The sequence below is a fragment of the Lasioglossum baleicum genome, chromosome 6 (genome assembly GCF_051020765.1).
Source record: "Lasioglossum baleicum chromosome 6, iyLasBale1, whole genome shotgun sequence".
Classification (NCBI taxonomy): Eukaryota; Metazoa; Arthropoda; class Insecta; order Hymenoptera; family Halictidae; genus Lasioglossum; species Lasioglossum baleicum.
In genome coordinates this window covers 12,606,021-12,628,149 of record NC_134934.1, presented here as the reverse complement: position 1 = coordinate 12,628,149, position 22,129 = coordinate 12,606,021, and the positions used below count along the sequence as shown (strand labels likewise).

General features: G+C 46.6%; 1 protein-coding gene and 1 long non-coding RNA gene across 2 annotated transcripts; both read left to right on the top strand.

The window, feature by feature from the left end:
• The first annotated feature begins 2,465 nt into the window (after positions 1 to 2,465).
• LOC143209708 (uncharacterized) lies at positions 2,466 to 4,680 on the top strand. Its single transcript, XM_076425731.1, has 2 exons — positions 2,466 to 3,300; positions 3,382 to 4,680. Exon 2 carries the CDS (start codon positions 3,571 to 3,573, stop codon positions 3,901 to 3,903), a length of 333 nt encoding a protein of 110 aa, XP_076281846.1. The 5' UTR covers positions 2,466 to 3,300; positions 3,382 to 3,570; the 3' UTR covers positions 3,904 to 4,680.
• A 241-nt stretch (positions 4,681 to 4,921) lies between these two features.
• Positions 4,922 to 18,202, top strand: LOC143209718 (uncharacterized). Its single transcript, XR_013009137.1, has 3 exons — positions 4,922 to 5,219; positions 5,721 to 5,868; positions 18,016 to 18,202. It is a non-coding gene; the product is annotated as an uncharacterized LOC143209718 (long non-coding RNA).
• The last annotated feature ends 3,927 nt before the right edge of the window (positions 18,203 to 22,129 follow it).

The window sequence follows — 22,129 nt, the reverse complement described above, 5'->3', positions numbered from 1 at the left end:
GTCCATTCTGACCCATCCACGTTTTCATCACCGAACTGAAGAAAATGGTAATTAATGAATTCATTCCGTTTTTCTTTTTTAATATTATTTTCAATGTACAATAGAATCGAGGGACACACCAGGGTTAAGGCCGTCGACGGAGACCGTCGATCCGACGACCAGTTGAGCAATGCCGTGCGAAGGATGCGAAGGATCGATTCATTCAGCCGGCGACGCGACGCATCGTGTATTCATCGCGCGCCACGGTGGCATTCGAAAGGTTGACTAGACGATACACGGGGAAACGTATCTCCCGGCGGACAGGTTGCAAACGCAGACGCGGCCTGACGATCGTTTTAACACCTGCGATAATTACCGGGAAAACACGGAGTAACATTTCAGGGAACAGCGCAGTATTTCTTCGTCGGGCAGCGCCGAGCGGAGCCCAGGCTCCGCTTCCCCGTGGCCTCTCCTTCGGAATTCTTCGGCCAACGATGCTGCTTTGAATGGAGAAGCGAATCCAGGGGAATGAATTCGGAAAAATTTTAAGCAACTCTGGAATACTTGGCTTGAGAGAGCTTGTTGGCTGCAGGCGATCCAGATGGTATCTTCGTTCCCATGGGCACGCGCTTAAGCAGAGGATGTTGATGATTTTTACCATTAATTTCACAGATTTCTGCGTTCGATGTGGTCGCCGCGAGAGTCTGTGGTTTAAAGGTTAAATGAGAGAGACTATGCTTTATTTCAATTACCGAGATCATACATAATAGACGAAGTTATTGAATTTTCTGATTTCATAGCTTTCAATCTTGCGTTTCAAAAGCTATAATTTCATGTCTGTTTCGATAAGTATGGGATAGTATTAAATATATTCAAATCAGATCTAATTAATATGTCTCTAAAGGAAGAGGTATAGAAATAAAAGTATGGTCGGGTCGAAGAAAATCAAAGAAACACAGAACATTGCCAAATAACACGATCGAGCTCCTTCCAATTCGGAATATCTGAAATATTCATTGGTGTCTAGCTATTCTCACAATATCGAAGGAGTTAAAGAAGTGAGAGTATGGGTCGAAGAAGACCCCAGGAGCGCAGGGTGAAGAAATCCCGCGTCGTCGTCTGCCTCGAGGGTGAGTCATGTTTCGTCGCCAAATTCGGCGATGCCAGGAGTAGGACTATCATTTTTGCGTTTCAGCGTGGGACGGGGATCTGGTAGCCGTTCGGTAGCGTCGGGACGACGGTGGTTTCCTGAAGAATTGTCGTCCTTTTCTCCTGGCTGCGATGTTGTGTTCGCGACGCGACGGGCCCGTTAATTTGTAGGGCCGTCGAACCGCTTTTTACCGGCGACGCCGAGACCGCGAACTCGAGTTTTGACACATTTTGACACGAGGACCACACAGAGCGTACGCTAGCCGCGCCAGAAAACATCACTCGCCCCCGACGAGCGACCCGAGGGACGGAACCGAGGCCCGGAGACGCCCGATAGACGCGCAAGAACCACGGTCACCGTCTACCGGATAAGTTATTAGCGGTGCCAGGGGAAAGAAACAGCAACGGGAATATCAATGCACCACTCGGAACCTACTACCCCGTTCCGCGATGTATTTATTACTGGCGATCGACTTTTTTCAAACGGCACCAAGCCGCAAAAGATCACGACCGAGTTATTGCCTCTGTGTCGCGACCACGGGGGCGAACGAAACCCAGACCCCCGCACTTCGTTTTCTTCGGACCGATCGCGTACCCGAGGACACGGACCGCGATCCGGTGAATATGGATCATTCTCGAGCGTGTCGTTTTGCGCCTCTCGTTAAATATTGGATGAGCCCCGGCATTTTTGCCCGCGCCGGATTTTTGACGGATCGTCGCGGGAGACCGAGCGCTCTCTTGATTCGGCGATCTCGAGATCTGCGTTGAATATTACAGGTCATAATTTCACGATGTGCACGTTACTGTTCGCTGAAAGGATCCGGAGAATATTCAAGTTTCAATTTTTACTTCGGTGAATATATTTCTTTGATTTTTACGGAATTTTCTAGATGGCTGATCAGCTCGACATCAAAGGAATGTTCAACTGAAAATAGGAATTGTCCTGAGCGCGCGGCGATCGCCATTAGCGACCATTGTCGGCGGGGACTATTAAACGGCGATTTCATCTCGCCAAGGGCGTGCCATTAGTGTTTTACGGACCGGCTTCGTCCTCGGTTCGGCGAGGACGGTAAATCAGAATTTTGCAAGTGATCGAACGCGACGCGACGCGGAAACGTTCGTCGGGACATTCTACCTATTTTTACGGCAGCGCTGCGGTGCCGCGCCGGGAGGAATTTAAATCTCCACCTCCGCGGCGGCGGAAGATCATTGAAATCTCGTTTCGAATAGAAAATTTCTCGTCATAAAGGGGTCTGGTATCCCGACCTTGATGACCTACCACGGTTTCACAGAAGTCACGGGGAGTCGGATACGCGGACGACCGGCGTGTATTCGTCGTCGAGGTACCTTGCCAAATAAACATAAATCATCGGACGTCTCAAGAAAGCGGCGGACTCGACGAGCTAGGCGAACGATGTCGCGGGGACGAGCCGTTTCGCCTGGACGTTTCAGAAGAGGACGAAGAGGAGGAGGAAGAGAACCAGGCGGAGGAGGAGGAAGGAGAAGGAGAAGAAGCATAAGAAGAAGAGGACGAAGAAGCAGAAGACGAAGAGAAGAGCCGTCGATCTGGCGTGGAACGTGGCGTTGACCCCGGCCCGTGAATCGAACGCCGTACCCGGGGACTCGTAACAGAATCGCGACTGACCTCAGCCAGGTACGAGGTGTTAGACAAACAGCTGGCCCGAGACCGCGCACAAAGACGCGTTTTATACGCTCACGGTGCCTCGCCGGTATTACATACGGCTCTCACGAGGTACCTACCAACACGCGCGCGTAACAACCAAGGATCGAGAGAAGGACGAACGCGCCGCACTCGAACCAGAAAAAGCCGGAGAACAACGGGGGACAGAGAGAACCAGGGAGAGAGGACGAGAGAGAGAGAGAAGACCTACGATCGTCATGGACGAGAGAAGAGACGACGGGATGGGTGTATGTAGGAACGTCGAGTACGAGTCACGGAGCTTCTCTTCTATCGCCTCGCATAAGCTGCTTGAGTCTCCTCTACTCTTTCTCTCTCGCGTACCACCTTGCGCCGCATTCCAGCATGCTAAATCGCTCGGTGCGGCCGCCACGTGTCCCACGATCCAAAATTGAGTACTTCTGGAAATCTGGTGCGCAGTGGGCCCCATCTTAGTCACACATGGTGGACCTCGGAACACTTGCTGGAGATAGGTGAGTAGGCACCTAACACTTAGAGAAAGGGATGAAAAGGAGTTTTATGTTTGGTGGCACTAAATTTGAAAAATAAATTAGGCCCAATCTAGCTACTCGTCTATGGAAAGAGGAAATGTATATTGAATTTATTGGTGGTATTAATTGACAATGAAGAGTATCGCTGGAGAAGCCGATTGAAGGACCTTGGAGGTTTTCAACCGGGGCAAATAACGCATCCCTATTTACCCGTTCTGGGACGCAACAATTAAAATACAATGGATCCGATGAATGTATAACGAAGAGGACGTTACGCAGGATCACGTACTAACGTTGTACAAATGGCCGGCCAGGAAACAAGGAGGGAGACAGGAACGACGGACTGCAGGTTCCCATGACTCGCCCACGCCGCGAGGAAGGTGCTCGGCGATGTCGTCGTCGCTCGTCGTCGGGGGCATAAAAGTGTCCGGAGACCGAGACCCGAAGATCTCAAGTGCCCGGACCACCTTGCACGCTGCGTGGGCGATCGTCTTGCGAACAGTTAGCGGAGCTTGCGCAAGTTCGAGGTCCTCCGCGCCGACACCGCCGGAAACCTATGAAAAGCTGCTTCATTTGATCCGATGATTCTAAATGAAGTTTATTTCAATGTGAATCACTGTGGTCGTCGTGTATGTTTTTTATTTGAAATAAACAAATATATTGTCAATGGTAGAAGATACTCAAATAATGGAGATAACAATCTCGTAAATAAAAACTGCTAGATTCTGACACAATCTTTTAGAACAAATATATGAAAGTTCTACTGATAACTAGAAAAATAAAAATTAAGAAGCATATTATATATTATTATACTTGCGCAAGCATGGCTTTTAATAGTAACAGTCAGACAGATAGTCCGGGATAGCATAGGCCGCAGGAATTTCATTTATTCCGCGGCGCAACGCAAGCGACCGGCTGCAACCGGCGAACATAGTGTTACAGTGAAATCCATTCTGTTATCAGAGTGTAATCCTAAACACGGGCGTGCACACGGGTATTAATGAACAGCGCGGAGAGGCGAGCATTAATCTTGCCGCGAGATTCGTAATACAGCGTCGCGGCGGTTCACCACCCAGGTGATATCTGAAAGCGAAAATCCTGGCAGCGTGGACAACAGATAAACGAGTGATTAGTGTTTCGCGGGCCGGGCCGCGTTTCTAGAACACGCGACACGGTTCTGTTGTTGGCCCGGTGCCTGTGGGCGTCGAAAATGTTATCCACTGAAGACAATTAAGCACCTTGGACCCTTTCGAGAAAGAGTCGACGGTTACATCGTCGCCATTAACACTCTGAACGCCGCATCTCCCGAAAGTGGCACACAGAATTATTTGTACAGATGCAAAAATGAATTTTGTTGTTCATACATTCAGTCTATTAATCATATATGTACGTATGTACATATACAGGGTGATCCGCCTAAATGTAGCAATTTAAATATCTCCTTTATTTGTGATGACATGACATAACAAATGTTTTTAATGCAATGAAGTAATGCAATTTACAAGAAAAAAAGTATCGATCACCTTGAAAACTCCGGAGAAAGATCTTGAGAACAAAATTAAAATTTGCAAAGCATTCACCTTGTGATACCATTTATATTGCGTTAAAAACATTTGTTATGTCATCAAAAATAATGGAGATATTTAGGTGGCTACATTTAGGTGGACCACTCTGTATATAATTTCAATTGACGTATCAATATACCTGTTTTTACGAGGTAGAATATTTTTGTTGTTAAGAAAAAAGAATTCAATTCTATTTTCTCTTCTATCTAGCTAGGATCTAGCAGAATTTTGTTCTGACCACTGAATGAGGATCATAAACACATGACTCGATGATATTGATTCGTGGGAGAGGCTCCAGTGACCGCACCCCTTTAACCCGGCAATTATACCCGAGAGGTAATTATGTTGATTGGATCTGCAACGTGTCCGATGTTCATTTATATTCTGAAACTTGCGTTTGATACATGACCGGCGAACACGGTGTCGTATCAAGCACACGTGGCGCTAATTAGGAGATTGAATCATCACGGCTGAAGCATTGGTTGGCAGGGGTATTTATTAATGATTTCTTTAAATGAGTTTGCAAAGCTGATGCATCACACCGATTGCACGCTTCGTTGATTCGAAGTCGACGGTCAGTTTATCTCTACATACAGATTTTTCCGAGAGTCTAGTTAAAAGAACAACAGTACATACAATAAAAGAAAGAAATAATAAATCTACAATGAGAGTTCATTGAAACCTCAACATATGCACTTTCATAAATCATGTAGATATAAATTTTCTTTTTCTTCCAAGAAGTGATTAAAAATGAAAAAGGGAAAGATTCAAATATGAGAAATACGAATCCTTTTACTTCTCACATGAATAACAACGTATTGAATAAATTTGTACTAGGCCAATCGGTTCGGTGGTTCTGTGACGATACAGTAATCACTGTCCAGAGGATTGAAGCAGAAAACGCGAAGGGTGCTCGACAAGAGGTTCGCGCCCTCTCCGCGTGAGGGTTTCATCGCCGCCAGTACCGGGACGCGATTCTCTTCTCGTAAGTAATTTATTGTTACTATTAAAATATACCCTGGTCGTCGTCGCGGTGGGTACGAGCAGTTATGGCCGAATATAACCATTTCTATGGGTGCACGAGGCGTCCACCGTGATTTACAATGCCCGGGGAGTTATGACGCGACGTGCCCACACTCGCGTTCTCATACGCTCCGTTCCCGTGCGGTCAGCTTCTTCCCGCGGAATTCCTTATCCCGATGGTCCTGTCAATCGAAACTTCCCTGATAAGGATCTATTTCCACCATGACAACCAGAAGTGTCGCCTTCAGTCCTCTAAATTCTGTTCCGAACGACCAACTCCACGCTATAGTTAAAGCAGATGCGACGCAGCTTGCTAAAGGCTCAGACAATGACACGTATCATATACGATGTTTTCATAAAAATCTAGCTTTCATTCTTTAAGGATAGTACTTGATGAAAAATACAAAATTTATCGATGCTGTTATAAAAATCTGGTTTTAAGAGTAGATAGAAGGATAAATGAGCATAGGTGTTGGAAAATGAATAGAACTTATCGACGTACATGTTTTCATAAAAATGTAGACTCCATGTTTTAATGAATTTTAAGAGATGATCGAGGTACATAACATTTCCTTAAAAATTCAGTGTTCATTGTTTAAGGGTAGAACTTAAAGGATAGGTCTAAGCATTTTCAGCCTGATTGGTTTCGATCTGTTCTTTTTCGGAAGGACGACTATATGGCTTCTCGGCAGTGTTTCCATTGAAAGAAATTCATAAGAAAGCTCGCGTTCTTCTTCGATTTTTCTTCCATTCAAAGGTTCGACGGACGCGAGACAGGTATAGAGAAGAAACATCGATCGTCCAGATCGACGGTGTCCGTCGTGAATCGTCCGTCGTCGTTACGCTTGCGTTCTCGAATGCAGAGGGGTGAAATACGGCCCAATAAAAGGGCACTTTGACACAGTCTCCCGAGCACTGGCTGCCCATTGTTCGGAAGAACGGAACGATCGCGACCGCAAAGTCGATCCGCACGCTGGCGTGCCGCGGCAGTTAACGCGAAGAGGGACGAGCAAAGGGAACAGCAAACTTCCAGGAGGACTTTTTCGCGCCCGTCGATCGTAAAATCGATCTTCGTGCCGTGCAAGGTCTTGTCGGTTCTTCCTCGCGATCGTACAAATTCGTGCGTTGTCCGATGGCCAACGGAAAAATCCGATTCCCTTAACGCGACCGTGGAAATCCTCACGTGGATCCAGTTGAAATCGGAAAGCGCATTCTTCCTACCCCATTCATCATACAACGCGCATTTCAATCTATTTCAAACTTCATGGACGAAGAATCGACCACATTTTTGTTCTATTTACAAGTTTAATATTAAATAGTAAAAGACGAGACCTAGAATCCCACTTTCATATTTTTTCACACAGTCCAACAGCGATCTGCTGTCTAGCAGTCTTCCGAAAGGATCTATCGCTGAAAGGATCTATTCATTTCGCGTCCCCATCAAATAATTCGCTGCACGCAGCGTGATGCTACTAGCTAAAGTGTAGAAGCACAAGCTCGAAACTCATAAACTCGTCGTCCTCTTTGCGAAGAATCCCGTATCAACGACATTTCGATAGTTAACGTCGCGCGGATTATTGACGCGAGACCCGAGGCCGCGGGTCAAAAATCCCGCCGGGACGAACGATTTCACTCGTCGCGTCACGTCGGCATGAGTTCAGGTGGATGCTCGGTATCCATGGCGGACAACAGACTGTCGTCAACGGGGTGACGAGTTTTCACCTTTAGTGTCGATAAATATGGTGAAAGGCGGCGGTCGTGCGCGTACGAGGGAACTCGCACCGCCGATAAGCCACTTTTTTTCCCTGACTCCCCAATAAATTTCTTTGACGTTGATCGCGCCGCGTCCCGAAATATGATCGTTTACTGTGCATCGATGGCTTCGCGATGGCGACAACCATCCCGCTTCGAACGCTTCCATTCGGCCGGTGTCCCTGCCATCGCAGGATTCACGACTCGAGATAAAAAGAATGGTATGGAGTCTACCGATTCGCTAGCCGTAGCAAGAATTTACTCCTTGAACACTGGTTAAGAAATTGTTACTTTCGAATGGTGTGCATTAGGTGGCATCAAAATTGCCATTCAATTAAATGCTTTTCTAACTTAATATGTTCGCTGCCAACCTTTGTACATCTACAGTACGAAAATAAATCGTAATAAAATGTATAAAAGAACTTTTTATAAAAACCACGCTTTTATTAAAATGCACTAAAAAGGAGAAAATTATTTTTTTCCTGGTTCTCCATAAAATACCGTATCCAGTTAAATGATTAATAATATTTTTCCCCAAAATTTCAAGCAGTTAGTTAAAAATTTCTTCTGTTATAAAATTAGTGTCGGAATAGATAAAAAAATTGAATATAAATTTAAATAGAATCATGACATTAGTGATTATAAAAATAAAAGCGTGGAGCGCCCATGAAGATTACGTCGATATAGTTTAGCGCTTCACGCTTTTATTTTCATAGTCACTATATATATTAAATTTTATATTAAATTTTTCTATCTATTCCGACACTAATTTTATAACAAAAGAAATTTTGAACTAATTGCTTGAAATTTTGGGGAAAAATATTATTAATCATTTAACTGGATTCGGTATTTTATGTAGAACCAGGAAAAAAATTATTTTCTCCTTTTTAGTGTATTTTAATATAAGCACGGTTTTTAAAACGTTTTTTTTAATACAATTTTATTGTCATGGGAAGCAAATGTGTATACGAAATTTCAGCAAGATTGGACTATGGGAAGAGGTTTAAAATTCGATTACAAGATTTGACGCATACAACAACAACACGGCAAGTTAATATAAGCGTGGTAAATAAAATGAATGGTAAACATACCTATGAGATTTAATGTGAGTAAATCACGACCATTTTACGAACACTTGAATCATTTGGAAGAGTCTGCAATTTTTCCGGTTCGGAGCCGTTGCATGGATTTTGGAAGAGCTTGTAGCCTGGCAGAACGTGTCGTCAATCGGGGAATATAAGCGAGAGAGGTGTCTCTGCGTGGCAATCGCGCGTTCCTCTCCCACGGGACCGAGACGAATTCCTTGAAGCGGTGACGCGCGATTTCCACCAGAGTTGATGCGCTGAGTCGATATCTATTGGCTCTCGTGGTATATTCGTGGTCGGTTTGCGTGCAGATCGGTGGAATCCCGCGATTCCAGTCCCGCTTGTCCATCAAGAAGACAGCGCACGGTTATCGACGGATTGCGCGGCGATACGCAGCCCGGATCCTCGATCCACGATCAATCGATCGGCCGGTCGGTCGCGCCAGGAGAGATCCCCGTGGCGTGTTACGAATCCTGCCAATCACGGGAGTGTAATCGATATCGGGCCTGGAGGTGGGTATCGAGCCGATACGATCGGCTCCGCCCCGGGCGTGTCGCCGGCCTGCACGATTTATAATGTTAATATCCCGGAGCCAGGTTCGACGCTTTCCTCCCTTCCCTCTCCCTTACTCCTTTTATTTCTGCCCTTGCCCACCAGGCCATCTCCCTTCCTGTCCGAAGAGAACGAACAGCAAGACGAACCCACAATCGTCCCGTGTATCTTCAATTCCGATTAATGAGACTCACTTTTGCGCGATGATACTGTGTACCTCGACACAATTAAACGATCGTTCTTTAATTGAATGAAACGATCGTTTCCTGAAGGCTCGGCGGGGGGGGGGGGCGATTGTTGTTGGGACAGAGGGATTGAACACCTGGACGGTTTCGACGATTTTTTTCGACCGCTTTGTACTGAGCGGGAGGAATGGAGAAATCTCTTTCTGTCGCAGAGGGTGAGTGGGGATCGTTGATCTTAATGCTAGACTTTCAGCTATCGGCAGTCTGTGTTGATTTATTGGATTTTTTAGTTGCTTTTGTGTAATATGTGTGCGCTGGATGATTATATTGCGGATTTTATGCAGTTACGATGAAAATGAGTAGGTGTAATTTAGAAAAGTGAAAAAATTGGAAGAATTTAGATATACTGTGTTGTGTATTATTTTTACCTCCAGTTTTTTGCAGAAAGACCCGGAGTCTATTAAGAAACGTTGAAAATGCTAAGCTAAATTGCTAAGGTTTACATCAAATAACCTGTCAAGATTTACAAAATAAATTGATTTTCAGCAGTAAAACGATAAAACGTTCGGTGTAATAAGAACAACGAGTGGTAAAAGTCAATTGTAACGAAGAATTTAGAAATCTTCGAACTCCGGTCGGCCAAGAAGGTAACCGTCGACGCTTCAGGATCACCGTATTTGTGTTTCTCACGATTCGGTCACGGAGTGACTTGCAAACGTCGCGTTACGAGTGCACTCGTCGTTGGCTCAATAGCGTAACGCCTTTTTAGCCGACCTGCCTCGGCCCGGATGAATGTTTATCCGCGTGTTCAGCCGCGCTGGAAGCTCTCGTTCGACCTCCACTCTCTCGTCCACTTCAGGACACTGCGCCTACCGTAGAATGGAACACCGACGAAGGAATCTCTGAAAGGCTGAAGAGCTCTAAATTCGAGCCAATAGCGTGAGCCGCACCGTGGGCGGCGGTGCTGAGTTCCAGATCGGCGAGCACAATGCTGAAAGCACTTCGTACTCTCCTCGTATCCTCTGAGAGATTACACGGATCACCTGGGAAATGTTACCAATTATACAACATTACACGAATGTAAGTACAGCACTAGTATTTTCGATTCACTGTTCCCCGAGGGAGATTCGAGGAATGCACTCTTTCAAGACGACAACTGTGCATCGTATTGACTCGACAGAATATTTCTAAATTTGTTTCGTGAGATCAATTTGATAGGTGTGGAATTCCAAATTAGTATTATTTCATTCTCCATAGTGAACTCTTCTCGCAGCTGTATAAAAATCAAGATACGTCCAGACTTATCTTTTATTATGACTCGATACTCTATTCTTCGCTTGCCAGTAGATTGAGTTAGTCATTTGAGGGGTTAAGAAGGGCGAACCTCGCAGGATCACCGCACAATCGTCCGTTTTCCTCGAGAGCAGCGCGCTGAAACGTCGCGGACGCTTCAATAGGTCTGCGAACCGATACGAATCTGGTATAATTAAGTACACCTGCGAGGCTGTTGCAAACAATGTCGAAAGTGCGAGCTTCACGCATGAATCATGTATCCCGAGCGATGCGATGCCTTCGAGGTCGAGTTACGTTAATCACGAGGCCCCGATGCAGATCTCGATGCAGATGAACACCGCACACGCGCGCACCGGCGCGGCGCGGCGCAGCGTTACATGCTCGCTATCAATTGCTTAGGCGGCGCGGCGTGTGCGCACGTGAAACAGAAAAATCGCTGATTGCGAGCCGGGCCCGGCCAATAACTTTCTATCTCACGACCCATTAGCCTTCCCACACTTGACTGGTACGCGTCCGCGGCGAACAATGCCAAGCATTGTCTCGCCGCAACTATAATTCGCAATTAGCCTCCTGATTAATTATCGATTTATCGGCCAATTATAATAATTATCCGTAGTCCCGCGAATCTCGTGCACTAGAGTGCCCCGGCTTATCTGATAGCCCGAAAGGTCTCTCCTCCCCCTGTGTCCCTCTCCCCCCACCTAACTACCATAATTCCGTTCCGCGTCGTGAGCCTTATATAATCTTCGCAGCGCGAGCTTCTTTCGCGACTAGACACAGAGAGACGTGTAGCCCGAGCCGACCTTTGCGAGATCCTCGGGACGAGGTTCGCCCGTATACCGCCCCGTAGCTTGATTTTACGACGCACCAGGAAACCCCGTTAAATTGCCGGAATCACCAAGGAACGACGCGGCGCGGTGGATGCACCAGCTCTCGCTCTCAGATGCGCACTCGCGCGAACGAAGCGAAGGGTGCGCGCGCGCCTGTGTTGCCGAGGCGGCGCGCAGCATCGGGTTACACGGCAAATAATTTATCGAGCTAATACGCCGAGATAAATTACGCCGGATGATAATCGATGTCTACGCCTATGTCATCCGAAGTAATAAATGCACCGTGCAACGATCTACGATCCAGCGGGGTTTTATCGCGGCTAGACCCGCGTCTCTAACCCTCCTCTCTCTTTCTCGCTGCTCTCCGCTGCGCCGGTGGAATCTTCATGGTTCGCGGAATCCGCGTCGTAGATCGATCACGGACAGTCTCGAAAAATCATCGGTCTTGCGCCTAACGATCCCGTCTCGTCCCCTTTCCACGGTGTTCCGCGGAGTTCCGGAGAATCGCGCGTCGTCGTAGCCCAGCGCAGCGATGCGATGCACCACGCCGGGATGGCTCTCGATGCGAGAGCTGGACGCTCGATTGGAGGAGTGGTTGATCCCAGATACGAGGGTCGACCTAACTTTATTGTATTTAATTAATTACTCCGTCCGATACCCGATCCTGCAATTTGTACCTTCCCATACCTCCGCGCAGCCTCTTCTACACCGTTCCTTCGAGGCCCCGGTCACCGCCTCCGCTCCGGACCGACCTACGGAATCCCTTTTCTTTTCGCGTCCGAGCGGGAGAATCGCGACGGAGCGGATTTACGGGTCTTCCGCCGCGATCTATGCTCATAATAATCCCGCGCCGAATCGCTGTAATCATGCGCAACGCGATTTTCGTTGCATTTACATCGATCACCTCTTCGGAGTTCATAACTTCCTGGTGGGAAAAGAGAATTTACATTATTTATATTCCGATAATTTGATTTGTGAGCCACGTTGATGCGGACGAAGAACATGCTCTGAATCATGCGTGAAATGTGTGTCTCGTACTCTCTGTGTCCCACAAGAAGTCCCGTGAGTGGAATGCGGAGCTGATTGGTCAGAGTAAAACTCGTTTCACACGCATTTTCCGCTTTAGCGACATGTTGGCTAATAAAGCGGTTACGTATACTATGTAGCGCGCGGCGTGGGACTATGAGAGCATCAAGAGTGGGGATAGGTGGAACCAGTGAGGGCTGTCTCGCAGGATTTCTTGCGAGGCACGAACAGTACGTTTCTACTCTTCGTCCAGAAAGACGATTCTACTCGGTCTTCCTTTCTTGCCAAGAACATTTTTATTTTGCATAAAGATCCACTGTCTAGTGATGACTATCGATCATTTGATAACTGATTTGATAAAACTGATGTGTATGTTTAAAAAAAGTAAAAATCATATGAAGCCGTAACAATCTAAAAATAATGAACATTCTTCAGAGATATCATCGGCCATCAAATATAGCATACAACTCCGAGGGTTACGGTTCACGGAGGAGCTCAGTCGGCCTATAAAGCAGACGATCGAACTGAAGATACGATAGGGGCTGTCAGTGCGACATCGTAAATAACGCGTAACTCGGTGTCCCCTGGATAAGGAATAAGCAGTGTATATTGGCGTCGGTTGTCGCAGCGCGCAGCATAAATCAGAGTTAGAGCTAGCTGATCCTGCGCGCGTTTGGTCGTCCTGCCCGTGGATGATCCGTGAGCGTGTAAGGCGGCGTCACAACATCGGTAATGCGGCCATAATGCTAATTTACCGTTCGTACCGAACGAATCCCTCCCTTTTGGCCCTGCCTTGGACACCCTTCCCGGCTCTGCTCTTCGATCGCAGTCGCCCGGAGAACGTAGGTGGCAACGGCAGTTTCGCTGGCCGAGCCGCCTCAACCTTGACCCTAGGCCTCGACACGATTCACACTCGTGTAGGAACGCGACTCGCCGGATAGATAACAGCTCTAAGCTCCACTTGTAAATATCCAGGGACTATTTTCGTCGCCGTCGGGAGCAGCAGAGCCTTTCATCATTCGCGAATAGGGATTTGCCTCCATTAATGTATACGTGGGAAGCAGATAGAAGCTACCCCGAGCCGGAGGTGATGCATTGCTCGGCTGTAAGACCAGGGTTGTGTTTCATAATAAGACGAAGCACTGCGCGGCCAGCCGGCGTAATAGGGTAGAATTTATGGTTGCTCCGCTCGAATCATTCGCTGCAGGTTTAACCTACTTACATTGTATCTGGGAAGCCTGCTTTTGATCCTGAACTTGGTACCAGTCCTTTCAATCCATTGTGCCTAGCAAGACCCTTCCAAGTGGTTCATTTACATGCAACTACATGCTGCCGAATAATACAAATGACGTCTCGTAAACGTAAAAGTAGGACTTTCGAGAGAGACAGCCTAGTGAGACAGAGGTTCAATTGTACTCCTTGCTCAGAACAGTTACACCTGAAAGGAATTAAATAAAATTGATTTGGATCGTTGGAAAGGAGAACACCCCTTAACCTGACTTTGAAATAAGAAAGAATATTTTCCACTAATTAGTACCAAGAAAATACCAAACAACCGTCACATATTATTGGGAATGAAGAAGTGTAGGAAGCAGAAAAATTAAATGGATCACCAGAGCGGCCAGGAATCGAAAAGCGAACGAGTTCCCGAGAACGATCATACGAGTCGACCAAGAATAGCCTTCCCCGAAGCGGCGTTCAATCAAATAAATAATTTTTAGGGCGAACTGGGCGGCGCGGAACCGCCGCAGCATAAATTATCCGCCGACGCAACTCGGACATGGGGCTACGTGCCTAGCGTTGCGTTCGTAGACTGCTACATTTCGCCACGGCCACGGGTTCCCTCCCCTTTCTCTTTTTCGTTGCTACCTCCATGCCTGAAACCATAAACCTCGTGTCAGCCGCGCAACTCTTTTCCACCGTGACCTACGAGCAAAAGCTGCTTAGGTACTCTATAAAGTCTCGCCTTCGAACGGCTTGGAAATCGCTGCGCGAGAGGGAACAGAGAGTCTCTCAACGCTTCCGGCTCCTCGTGAATCATCCGCACTTCCCTGTAACTCAAACACTTATCGATTTCGCGGAATTTACATTCCTAAAGTGATATTAGAATCGATTGAGATTTGTCGTGTTCGAGCTGTGCGGTTTATGGGCGGCGATGTCTCTTGCCACGCGTTCAAGTCTCCGAAACATATTCTTTGTATGAGGAAAATTAGGGTGAAGTGCCCAAATATGAACCACTTTTTGTTGATGTCATTTTTTGATTATTTCAGAATGCTCTTTTTCGACCAAAAAATTACCAGTTGTAGATGTATTTCCTCCCTATAAGATTCCGGGGTCAAGTTTGTTAAAAAATTAATACAGCTTGGGAAAAATATTTCCTTTGTGGTGTGTCATTTGCAGGTTGCAGCGAAAGGGGTTCTTAACATGGTACACCTTGAGTCCCTAATATGACACCTAGTGCCATATTCGGCACCCACACCGAGAATGTCAATAGCTATATCCATATTAGGGAACCCTTGGTAGTACCATATTGGGGGAACTCCACGTGGACGAATAATACTAGCTACTGACAAAGAGAAAATGAATTTCAGCCCAAACCAACAGTTGGCAAACATTAATATAAATTAACTGAAACTACAGATATGTTCAAACATTTTAAAATCACTTACCTTCCCCGAAAAAGATACAATCGAAAATCTAAGCACAAACATATTCAACACGTAGAGACGCACAACTGGCGGAGGATCGATATTAAAATCTATACACTGCACACTGTTGAGTAAACATGGTAAACTATTGTTTGAGGATTGTCTCACTAGAGTACGACTTCTCCTTCACAATATATAATATAAGGTAGTGCCATAATAGGCGACTATACCATATTTGGGCACTTTACTAATTAGGAAATCTTTGTTGTAGGATTTTGTAAATGTCTGCCACGAGTATGCAAATTGATGAACTACATCTTACAAAATCTTTAATAGTGACGTAGACCAACTATCGGCATTAAGAATGAAGACTTGTTAGGTTAAATAAAGTATAAAACATGATAGAGTATACATCTGAATATTTTTGGCATAGAACAAGAATGAAGAATCCCTCAAGAACCCCTACATTATTTAAGAAAATTTTGTAAAATAACGTTATGTAATATTTTTATAAGTAGAGAAGTTGGATGTCCCTTCTGCACGTCACGATTGTTCACCGGAGCTTGGAGGGGCAGATGACTATAAATAGTGGATACAAATGGTTTCGATTCCGCGGTCAGCGGAGCATTAATTTCCTGTTTCTGCGCGCGAGCTTGAAGACGACTATTTCTGGATTCCACGGGTACAAAGTGCTGGCGCAACGAGTCGCGATAGAATTGCAACCGAGAATGTTGCCCTAGGTCTACGGGGTTTCGCCTGGCGACGAGCAAAGGTATTGGTCGATGGTGGTGGTCGAAGTGGTCGCACGATGGACCAGAAAAGCCTCACGGATCCGTGGGTAAAGCGCGTTCTTGCGTTCCTCATCGTGGATGACGAAGCAAAGGTGCATGCCGCATCCTCGGGTTCACGTCTCTCCTGTAGTCATACGGTGCACCTAGGTATTAAGGTCGATTCACACTTAATAACACCGTGGCGAATGTAAAATTCGTATTTATAACGAGGTTTCGCGAAACGTCGAATTTATTAAATTTCAGCGTATCGGAAGCGGCGCGAGGGAAAAGGGGATGGAGACGAGCTGAAGCGAGAGAAAGAGAGAAAGAGAGAGGCAGGGAGAGAGAGGGAGTCGAGCATAATGGAATCACTTCTTCTTATTTCGCCGATCTCGTGTTACGCGGAATCCGCGGCAACGGATAACGCCATTAATCATTTCCCTTCACGGACGCTCGGTAGATCGATCTTTTATCTCCCTTCCCAGTCTCGCCGGTTCGGCCACGAACTCATAACGTTTCTTGTTCGCGTTAGAAACTCGCCTGAAATAGACGTCTTCATTATCTCCTTTCAATCTGCTTTGCTCCGCGTTCCTCGCTTCGGAAATTCCATCCCCGTTCAATTCGAGCAACGAGTGTTTTTTCGCGTCGATTCGGAGGAGTGGAGAGGGAACGGAGAGGGTCGCAGAATTCCCCGGGCACACGCGAGATAACGTTCAGAGGAGGATCGTCGGACAGGAAGAAGCGAGACGGAAAGAGGATCGAGGAGAAAAAAGAGAGCCGGTCGTAGTTCAGCCCGTGGCCCATCAGATAGGCACCCAAGTCCTCTCTTTCCCTGCGAGGAGAGATATTGGGGGACGAAGAGGAGGATCGGAGGGAGACGAAGAGGCTCATGGGATCCACCTGGTGGAGAAGAAGGACGAGGATGGAGGGGGTTAGACCTCGACGGGGGGACGAGGGTTGAAAGGGGTACATTGTTTGCTGAGCAGAGCCGATAATTCAGTAATGAACGTAACCGACGCGCGCCCGCGTTCAGGGCTATAATTACCGATACCACGTCGGATAGCGGATCCCTTAACTTCGGGTCCTGAAGCGCTACAGGAGGATCGCGAGGGCGCGAGTATAGTAAGAGCGAGCGAGTATAGCATATAGTATATCCCATCTCGGAGCCCGTTCACGGCCGCGTCTTAGGAATGGGCAGCTCTAAATTAATAAATCAATAGCCGGGCCCTTATCCGATCCGCGGGTGGGTGGAGTTTGTTTGTTTAAGAGCAGGATTTATTAATTTTTCGCTGGGTGGTACGTTCCTATGGTCCACGCACTCCCGACGGTTATCTTCCACCTTCGGTCTCGCGCGCTCGCTCTCTCGCTTCTATCTCTTCCTTCCGTGTTCTTTATGCGCCGGGGCTTCCCTATTTTATGGGCCGATTGCCGGGCGACGTGCCGTGGCCTGCAGATCCGGAGACTCGCGCGAGATTCGCCTGGCCTCGCCGTGTTCCACGCATGAACACCGCCATTGCACGATCGATGGTCTGGGTCGAATCGTCTATTCATCAGAATTTATGTTTGGAATACGGAGAACTAACATCTAACGCAGCGCCAACACGTTAAAACACTTTGGGTGCTACGATTTTGTGTACTCGTCCTAAACATAATTGTAGGGATCATCGAGTAAACTGAATTTTGTTGACATCCAAGGGGCCTAATGAAATTTTGTTAAGATAATTGGTGAGAAGAGGGTGAATGGTGATTTTATGGTAATCTTTTAGGTATTTATTCCGTAGCAGTGTTAAGAACAAGTTCTATTATTTACTGATTAATTTTAGTAGACAATAAACAGTATATTTACTCTCAGTTTGTCTTAAAAATGGACTAGTAAAATTAAAGATTACTATCTTAAAGATTTAATATTGGTAAGATTTGCATTTTTCAACAATACAGGAAGACTTATTGTTTACCCTCAATTTGTAGGGGTCCTTTGAAGCTGCCAAGCATGCAGCCAGTGCCATCTCTCTATCCAGGCAAGAAGCTTCGATGAAGAAGAGCGCGAATCACATGAACATTTGTGAATACCACTTTTTTAAGACTATTTTTCACATGGAAGGGGATAAAGTATATTAAAAAATAATTATTACCTGAAATTTTCACGATAATTATCCATCGAATACACTTTTTTTGTAATGTGAATCTTGAATCCATTAAAAGTTACCAATTTATCATTTTTGCAATGTACAACTTAAAAAATTGAAAAATTGAAAACTTTAACAACATCTATGCATTGTTTCCAATTTAGTAAAGTAATTAAAGGAAGAATGAAATTTCACTTACAAATTTCTCTTACAGTCAATACAGACAATTTTTAGTTTGCGTAAAGATCGGAAATCTATCTAAATCATTTATCAAAAATATTCTTGTATTTGATTCTACCATATGCATCATATTGCCATTTTTTATTACAACAAGATACTTCATACCGTTGTCGATTATTTCATCCAATTAATCACATCAATGAATCGCATTGCATAATAATGAAATGAAGTTAGAATTACTGATGAATTACTGAATAAAATGGATTGCAATTAAGCAGTGATTGAAAATGGTAAAGCTAATAATGGGATGTTGATGCAGGTTAGGGAGAATCCTAATAGAGACATATCCGAGCGACTCGGTGGTTTAAGAGGCCACTCTCGCGGATTAGAATCGATCCATCGATTTCGGTGCCTCGGGGAGCTTAGAATAATTTGAATTCGATCGGCAGTCAGATAGTTGGATCGATCGGTCCCGCGGCGGCCGTTCTCCTCAGTGAAAGAAACATTCGTGCGGCACGCCGACATTTCTCCCGTTCAGATTCTCTCGGCCGTCGTAATTCTCTTTCCGCTCGAATTCTCGCGATTCTCCTGCCGGTCTTCGTGCGATAATGCCCTGCCCGCGGTGAGGTCTCGTTTCCATGTACCGTCGAGCCTTCACGGAACGCCAAATGTATGATTGTATCGAGCTATACCTTTCCCCGCTCATTCTTTCCTGTTGCACGCTCCACGCTCGTAACAGTATATAAACTGGAACTAAACGGGAAACTGGAAATGCTAGAGGTTCCTGGCTATCTAAACACTGCTTACGTGTAACGAGATTCAAAATAGCCGTCTCACGAAATGAATTCGTCGATCATATTTCCTTGTAAGCACTCTGCATCTTTTATTTCTTGAAATCAATGCTCAAAAAAATATAAAAATTCTGTCTACCGGGAAGCCATTTCGAAACTAGTAAAATTATACTGAATGATACTGAAATTATCCATAGCTAATCCTGAATCCCTTCAAGACTGTATTTTTTAAAAATCTTGTACTAAAATTTTTTTAATCATTTTCCATTATTACATCCGACGGGCGGTATATGAAAAAGTACGATTTGTACTGCAAGAGGATCACAACCGTAGCAGAGATGCGTTGAACTGTGAATAAAAATATAATTCCGCAGCGTCTTTCTGGCGGCAGATTGCCCCGGCAAGAGGCGGCTCGCTAATTTAGTCAATCATTAACAGAATTCCAACGCCGAAGCCCTCCTCGGAGCGAACCGGAAGTTACGGAGCAGGTCTCTCAGCCGGCGGTAGAAGACTCGTCACTCAGAGGCCATAGTAATGATCTTAGCTGGCTCGCGAGCGGTGGTACAGTAAATCGGATTATGCCAGAGACGAGCAACGAGAGCGGATTGCGCCCGTAGGCGGAAATTAGACTCGAATCTCGTCTCCGTGCTCCCCGTGTTTTCTGAACCGGCACGGCGCGCGGTGCGGCAATAGTGGCGGCCTGATGATAATGACGGTAGCAGGTGCTCGAGTCGATGCCACCTTCGCACCTTGCTTCCCTGATCTTCTTGGCCGCGTACACGTAGACACACGCGCGCCGATCATCGTCCCCTTCCGTTGTCTTCGTCGTCGTCATCGTCCTGGTCGTCGGGTCATCCCGTAATTCGTTGCTCCGGGGACTCTCCGGGTTCCTACCTACCGTGGTACGCGGCTAGACGTGTGTGCGTGCTTGTGTACCTTGCTTCTACCATCTCTCTCTCTCTCTCTCTCTCTCTCTCACACACCTGTGCACCTCTCTCTTTCTCTATCTCTCCGTTTCTCCACGCAACTGCCTTTGGATGGGTCCGTGCATGTACACATACACCGCGCTTAATATCGCGAGCCAATCTTAGAGCTTGCATTCAGTGGGTTAGTGCCGTAAATGCCAGTAACCATCTACCGGCAATGGCCACCGGTGGCTACCACTATAGGCGGGTAGCCAGGTATTCATTCCATTTGCAGTTATGACGAGTCCGAGTTCAGAGGCCGTGAGACTCAGCCGGCTTACCCCAGACCTTGCCCCGGCATCACCCTGCTCGCGAAACGCGTGTACGTGCCGCAGCCGCGTTACACTTCCGCGCAACTATCGACTTTTTCAGAGACACCTCCTCGGAACTCATGCTTTATGGGCCACCGGCAGTTTGCTATTCCTTTGATTGACGTGTGACGGGACGTGTGCAGACGCCCGAGACAGTCGACACGCGGAGAAACGGAGGAACGGTTCCGCCCTTCCTGACTGTCCGACTCCGTTTTCTTGAAAAGTTTAGCTACTTACTGACTTTGTAAAGTGTCGCAATGGAATCTTCCGAAAAATTCTGTACTTTAATTGGATACTTCCAGGTGTGTAGCTCGATTCTGTAGCTCCGAAGCGTTCGAAAGAAATTAAAGAAATTCCGCATTCGTACATAATTATCTAGCACAGACGATAGGGAAATCGGTGTGCAGAAAATTTTAGGGTCACGAGAGACACCACTGAAGGGTTTCATTCAACTCTTTGTACGGTTGCATTTAGATGTCTGGCGATTGATCGGAACTGTTCGTCTTCTCTGTTAACACTGGAACTACAGGGCTGATCAAAACAACAGGCTTCAAACTGATTTTCCATTATTGAGATTGTGAATATACATTCATGACCCAGTATTAACTTCTAGAAATAATTGGCTAGAGAATATTCTTGTATCTGTTTTTGAACTAATTTTAAACGAATTATACAGGCTGGTTCATTTAAGGTAGCCGCCACGAAAAGCTACCCTTTTCATCAATCTCTCTTCTGTGTCTGCTTCCCAGCGAGACTTTTCATCAAACGAAAATAACCGCTCAGACAAGAAAAGCAAGCACCGGTTGAAGGTACAGAATCCGTGCGCGGAGCGCAGAGATCTCGACTATAATGGCCCCGGTGGATTTTTCTGTGATCGCGGAACAGCGTGGACAGCCAGTGGTCCGGCAATTACATCGTGGTCGCTAATCATATCGAGCGTACGCATCGGCGGTGTGAATTATCGGCGGCCGAGGCTCTTTCCACTGTTAAAGGTTAACGGCCCTCGGTCGCGGCACGCAGAATAATTCCACGTTACGACGACAACGACGACGACGACGCAAGAAGAGAGAAGAGACAGAGAGAGGGAGAAAGAGAACGGGGCGAGGAAAAAAAGCCGGAGGAGGCTCTCGGGCAATATAATCACCAGCGCGATAGAAATAGGATGAATACTTTCGAGGCGCGAGACATACTCTTTAGCGCTCCTTTGACTCTCTTACACGCGTCGCTCCATGCCGTGGCCCCCTGTTATTGCCGCAGCTTTTTCACCTTCGACTTTCTCGCGGATCCTAAACCTCCTCGGGACGATTCATCCCGAGGCGAGGGACCCAGCATCTCGGCAACCACCGCACCGTACCGCAGCTCAGGCGCAATCGCAGTGGCCGGTAGTCGCAATTATAGAGTATGACTGCACAAGATTCGTTCGGTAATTTGTTATCATTGAATAAACACATCGAAAGGGACAAGTGGGTGGATGAGCAGCGCCAGAGGTATCCCAGTCGCCTTACAGCCAGCCAACGAGCCTCGAGGATCGTAATCTTCCGACGACCGCGAACCACTTTCCTCGCCCTTGTTCGCCGGCTCGCCGCTCATTGTCCCCGGTCCAGGCTCCCTTCATTTACACGAGACCGGCAAGGTAACGCTTATTGAACGTCGTAGAATCGTTCGTGGAATCCCCCGGTGATTGGATTCGTCAAGGTGCGAGCACCACC